Here is a 6,649-nt window from a genome sequence, read left to right on the forward strand (position 1 = left end):
CATCAGAATTTCTAATTTTCTCCTAATTTGATTCATTGGTTATTTAGAAGTATATTATTTAATTTAATATATTTGGTTATTTTTTATAGTTATTTCTGTTATTGATTTTATAATTTAATTTCATTGACAAATTCAAGGACATACTATGTATGATTTGAACCCATTTAAATTTATTGAGACCTAGTGTATGGTCTATAATATTTCAGTGAATATTCCATGTATACTTGAAAAGAATGTTTTAGAGTGAAGTGTTCTGTGAATATCAATTAGGTCAAATTAGTTGATAGTATTTTTTAAATATTATACACCACTACTAATTTTCAGCTTGTTTCTATCCATTAGTGAAAAAGTTATTGCAATTTCCAATTATAATTTTCTATTTATTAGAAATATATGTTAAGAAGTAATTAGAATGTAGGAGGAATGAGCAACTGTGAATTGAAAAGGTCAATTAAAGTTATAAAAAAAGCAGACATAGCAAACTATTTTATTTCTTTGGTAACTAGGCATTTGTATTGTTTTTCTGTAAAATTTTTAATTAGTTGCTCATTTTTCTAATAAAGTGTTTGTGTTTTTATTGAATTGTTAACATTATTTTTATAGAGCATTTATAGTCATATATCTTGTTAAATGTTGATATTTAGGAAATTTTTAAAAATATTTTTATTGATTTCAGAGAGAAAGGGAGAGGGAGAGAGAGATAGAAACATCAATGATAAGGGGGAATCATTGATCGGCTGCCTCCTACACATTGGAATTGAACCTAGGACACTTCAGTCCTCAGGCTGACGTTCTAGCTGAGCCAAACTGGCTAGGGTAGGAATTTTTTGATACATATATAGTGAATTAGTAAAGTGTGACTTCACTGAACTTTATGAATTATATTACTGATTTTTTAGTCTTCTGTATTCTAAATGAGTTTTTCAATAGTTATGCATTTTCCCTTTATTTTTTCTTTAAAGAATTGGCCAAATATTTCTAAGCAATGTTAAATTGTATTACTGATAGTGGATATGCTTGTCTATTATCAATTTATAATGAGAATAGCTCATATTTCAATATCAACTGAATGATTTTATTTTGCTTTTAGATTCATGTTTGTTTTCATTAAATAGTGTTTTTTTAGTACTTTATTGAATTTTATGAGACATAGTGGTTGGATATTATAAAATGATTTTTGAGCAATCACTAAAATGTATTTGTAAGCTATGCACATAAATTATAATTTCTTAATAATTAATCATTACATTGCTTGAATATGATCAAATTGGTGATAGTTTATTATTTCACTGTAATATTAAATTAAATGTTTTACTTTATTTAGGATTTTACATACAGAAAAAGAGATAATACTTGATTACTTTTCTTTTAATTTTGAACTATTTTGTCAGATTTTTACATCAGAATTATATAAAACAATTTTATGTCTGTATGCAATATAATATACTAATTAATCTCCATAATCACAATTCTTGCCTTTGTCAGTTTTAGTTTTATTTAGTCACACTCTGATAATGTGTAGTAGTATCTCTCTGGTTCAAATATGCACTTCAATGGTTTGCAATGAGGATAATCTTTCTTTTTTCATATACATATTAGTATTTGGATATCCTCACTTCTGAAGTGCTTGTTCAAGTGTTTTTCCCATTATCCTAATTACACTGTTGTCTTTTTTCTCAGTGCCATGCAAAGGTTACCATGGATATGAGTCTCTTTTTGGATATATGTATTATAAATATTATTTCACATTTTTATTTGCCTTTAGTCTTTCTAAATAATGGTACCTTTTAATGATTGGGAGTTCTTGATTTTAAATGATCCATTTTTAATAGTTATTGTTTTTTATAATTTGTTTATGAAATCTTTTCATATCTCAAAGTCATGGAGTTATTCCATCTTATCATTTAGAAGGCAGTTAAGGTGCCACACAACATACAGGGGGCTGTGATGGTCACTTCCCTCTTTAAAGCATTAGATATCAAATCACATCACATAAAATCCAGCAATCACAGTAACTTCAGTGCTTATAACTCCTGTAGACATAAGCAAAACAAAGGAAATCCCTGAGCGAGCAGAGGCTGTATCTTACCAGCAAGAGTTTACTCTTGAATTTCTGGGAGAAGAGAAGGAAGAGAGTGAGTGAAATTCTGAGGAAAAGATAATATAGGTTAATACTCTAATATATTAATCTAGATGAGATATGCCTATAGTATACACTGAAAAAGTATAATTGGATAGAAAAAGGTGGATTATGATATGGAAGAGGTAAAAGCTGCAGGCTCTGGTATCTAAATGGTTTTGGAGGATTAAGCTGTCCAGGATAATTTCAAAGATTCTGAATTAGATGACTAAGTTTTAGGAACTGAGATAAAAGGTAAAGAAAAAGAAAATTTCTCTAGAGGGGAAAATAACTTTATTGAATGTGTTGTGTTTGAATTTTCTTTGGGACATCGGATAGGAAAGTCTGATGATTAATTGGAAATATAATTTTTAAGCTAAAAAGAAAACCGGGACTAGAGACTATGGATTAGAAAGTCATTAGTGTATAAATAATATTGTTGGTACTTGGAGAATTCCACAAAGTATGACTCAAGACTTAAAAACAAGTGAATTGAGATACCAGTAAAATGAATTTTAAAATGTAAAAAAGGTTAAATACGTAAAAGCACACATTGATATAAATAAAATATTCTAGCAGTAATATAAGTGATAATAAATTATTTGGATAAGTTAGCACATACGAGGAATAAATTTGTCCATCAGAAATTGGGTTGGTAAGTCATGGAAGTGTAGAAAAAATTCATGAAAGCAAATTCTGATAGTTTTCATTCTTTAGGGCTCTTAAATCCAATAATTTAATTGGCTAATACCAGGGTCTATTGTAATTAATCTTAGTTTTTTTGTTTGATAAAACAGATGATAATGATGGAAAATTGATATTTAAATTGAAAACCAACATCTCAGAAGAACTTTCATTTCACTTTTCTCTAAGATTCTCTTATTTTATGTAAAAAACTTATCGCATGTATTTTTTTTTATTAATCAAGCAATTATTAAAGAGTATCAGAAATAGCTATTACTTTTTATTGGGCATCTTATATCCTGGATGCTGTTACATGTTATATATATATATGTATAATCTTAATTAGTATTAAGCCCAATAAATTAAATATTATATTTATCTATTTTACAGATGGGCAACTGGCTTTAGAAAGCTTAATTCAAAAGTTACACATAGAGCACGTGACTGAAAGTTAACATAAAGCCTGGCCTCTGGTCACTATAACAAATTGTTTGAGAAAATTAATATCCCTCTCAGGAGCACTTCTGAATCCTCTTTACTATTTTTTCTAACAGGAGTTATTTCCTCAAGAGAAAAATAAAAATCTAGGAAAATAAAAAGAAGACGGAAAGAAAACCTCTAGGAAACTACAAAGAAGACAGGAAAAATTTCAAATTGTGACTTTTTTTTTATTCCCAAACCACATCTACAAGTCAATTTTGAAACACAACAATATTTGGGAATTAACAGAGAGCTTAAAAGATAGAAGTTAGAAACTATCAAAGACTTTATTTAAAGTATCTATTGTCCATGGAATCCAGCTAAAAGTCTCTACCAGTTACTAAAACATCCCTACAGACCAACTGCTTTCAAAAAGACCTACCACTGTCACAAAATGGTGCCACTAACATATTATGATCAACACTTTGCAGCTTTAGAACACTCTTACCAACTGGCCTCAACCAACTCATTAACAAATCAGTACATAGGAGAAAATCTAAATCAACCCAATAATCAATCTATGGTTATAGTACAATCTGATAATAATTATCTTGCAGCACCTCCATTAAGCTCTAACCAGAAGATGCAGAGATCTTTTGCCAAGCCTCAGGACACAATTTCACAGGGCTTCTGTAACAGAGCTCTGAAATCACCAGTACCCCAGTCCAAACATCAGGATCCACCCTCAGTAGGCCTCCACCGGAGAACTTCATTGCAGTCTAATTGGAGAAGTCTGAGATCACCTTTACCCCTCCCCAAACTTCAGACCTCTTCACTTGACTTCAACAAGACATCACCATCATCACTGGAACCCATTCAAACAACTTTGAGCTCACAATTATCCCTCCCCAAACCTCAGAATGCAACTTCCTTAGATCTTTGCTGGACATCACCTGCACTGAAGTCTAATAAAAGAGTCTCAAGTTCATCATTATTCCCCTTCAAATATCAAGAAACATCTTCCCAAGACATCCTCTGGACATCATCATCTTTGCAATCTAATAAAAAAGCCCTTAGCTCAGCATTACCTCAGTCCAAGCCTCAGAAATTATCTTCATTGGACAGCCTTTGTATGTCTTCATTAGATAACCAACAAAGATCTTTGAGCTCACTATCACTTACCTCTACACCTCAAAGAAATGACTTGCTTCAGTTATCACCTTCATTGCAGCCTAATCAAATGGCTTTTAGCTCACCTTTACCTGATTCCAAACCTCAGACACCACCTGTATTGAGCCCTAATTCTTGTGTTCTGAGCTTACCATTGTCTAACTCAAAACCAAGGAAATCACCTTTACCACATTCTGTCCACCAGACTCAGAGTGTGCCATTGTTCCAGCCCAAATCCCTAACAGTGCTTACACTGGATCATACCTCTAGGACCCTGGGTTCACCAGTTAGTGACTCCAAGTTTCAAGACACCACTTCACCAAATGACAAACACAGAGTCACAGATGTGTCTTTACCCCATATCAAACCAAATATCTCAGGTCAATCATTATCGAGATCCAAATACTGCATCAGGAACACGGCTGCTACAACATGGGCCTCCAGAATCCAGAGCAAAAACAACTTTGATCTTTACTCAAAGAAATATTCAAATAAAGAAATTCCATGGACTTTAGATTATATTTATCCTTGCATTGTTAAAGGTGGGACTGTCCCTAATAATGTTGTAAGTAAAATTATCAGTTCTCTCTCTAAGACCAGAATCCAAAGGGATCTCAGTAGGCAAATTATCTTTCGAAGAATGAGGGGAAGGCCAAATCCTCATCCTGGTCCCCGCCTTTCATCAAATTACGTGGTGTGTTTAGCTTGTGCTTCCTGCATAAAAACTCATTGCAATCATCTTACAGGAAAAAAAGATCCTCGTGGTGCAATGTTATCTGTCATACCGACACTGGAGCCCAGTTCTGAGGGGAAAATAGAGGTGAAATTAGTTTTTATTCTTTCAATACCAGAGACTTCTTTCTCATCTTGTCTCCTATTCCCTGTGAAAAAAAATCAATCCGATAAAGCCCTTGAAGACAACCTTGAAAAAATGGAGAAGATAGCAGAGTTTTTTCCTACTAAAACTGATAACATCCATGGACTGACAGTAGTCTCTGAAAACAAAGTTGTAAGCCAACAGCCCCAGGCTATTGACTGGTTGCTTTATGTTAAGAAAAGTAATTCTCAGCCACAGACTAGGCTCCCATCCTCTTCCTCCTCCCTATCTTTCTCTTCATCCTCTTCTTCATCTTCTTCCTCCTCTTCCTCTTTGATTGCACCCTCCTTACCCTTTCCTTACGAGGAGTCGAGGACATCTACCCCCTCAGGTTGTATGTTCACTAGGTTAGTTAGTTACCACCGTTTGCCTCCAGGGGTCTCCTGGCTTGAGTTTATATGTAGCAAAAATTACCAGCTACTTTCTGGAAAAACACAACAAAGTCACTCACCATCTCCCAACACAAATCCTATAAGGGATAGCACCATAGTGAAAGGGCCAAAGGGATCAAAGATACTGTTCAAAATTTTCCAGGCATAGTAAATGAGAGAAATCTTGATTAAATTAATGTTTTGTGTCTTTGAAAGCAATTGACCTTTAGTTCTTTGAGACTAGAGTTTGATTTCTTATCATGCTTATTAAAATTCTTGGTAATAACTGAATGGGACTCGATATTTCAGTCGATGATGCACCCAGTTAAGTGAACTATTACTCTTAAGTCTTTTTCTTAGTTAAGTAATAAACTACAATCCCTAGAAACCAAAACTGAATCTCTTGTTTGTAACCAAATGGCTAACTTATAGTAGCCAGTATATAATTATTTTTTAAAAATATATTTTATTAAATTTTTACAGAGGGGAAAGGAGAGGGACAGAGAGCCAGAAACATCGATGAGAGAGAAACATCAATCAGCCGCCTCCGGCACACTCCCTACTGGGGATGTGCCCCAACCAAGGCACATGCCCCCGACCTGAATCAAACCTGGGATCCCTGAGTCCGCAGGTCGACACTCCATCCACCGAGCCAAACCAGCATGGGCAGCCACTATATAATTATTGTTAAATTAATCATAATTGGCTATTGAGAAATACCTTATCGGTCTTTTTTTTTTTTTTTTTTCCCTGTGCCTCCTGGTTTTCTCATCTGCAATTTTTTTTTTTACAAATTACTCAGTTATTGCTTATTATAGTTTTAAATCACTTTTCCAGACTATTATTGACATCTAGAATCCTGAGTTTAGTAATCCAAACAAATCTAAACTCTAAATTTAAATAATTACCTTAATGTTTTGCGTTTTTTTATTTAAAAAAACCACGATTTTAAATATAATGTTACATGCAATAAACCTTAATATTTCAAGAAAAATGATTTTAAATATG

The 6,649-nt window shown here is 33.0% G+C and overlaps 1 protein-coding gene across 1 annotated transcript; it reads left to right on the plus strand.

Moving 5' to 3' along the window:
• The first annotated feature begins 3,677 nt into the window (after nucleotides 1-3,677).
• On the plus strand, nucleotides 3,678-5,810 carry LOC118676174 (casein kinase 2 subunit alpha' interacting protein). Its single transcript, XM_036349637.1, has one exon. It carries the CDS (start codon nucleotides 3,678-3,680, stop codon nucleotides 5,808-5,810), a length of 2,133 nt encoding a protein of 710 aa, XP_036205530.1.
• The last annotated feature ends 839 nt before the right edge of the window (nucleotides 5,811-6,649 follow it).

This window comes from Myotis myotis, unplaced genomic scaffold, assembly GCF_014108235.1.
Source record: "Myotis myotis isolate mMyoMyo1 unplaced genomic scaffold, mMyoMyo1.p scaffold_m19_p_2, whole genome shotgun sequence".
Classification (NCBI taxonomy): domain Eukaryota; kingdom Metazoa; phylum Chordata; class Mammalia; order Chiroptera; family Vespertilionidae; genus Myotis; species Myotis myotis.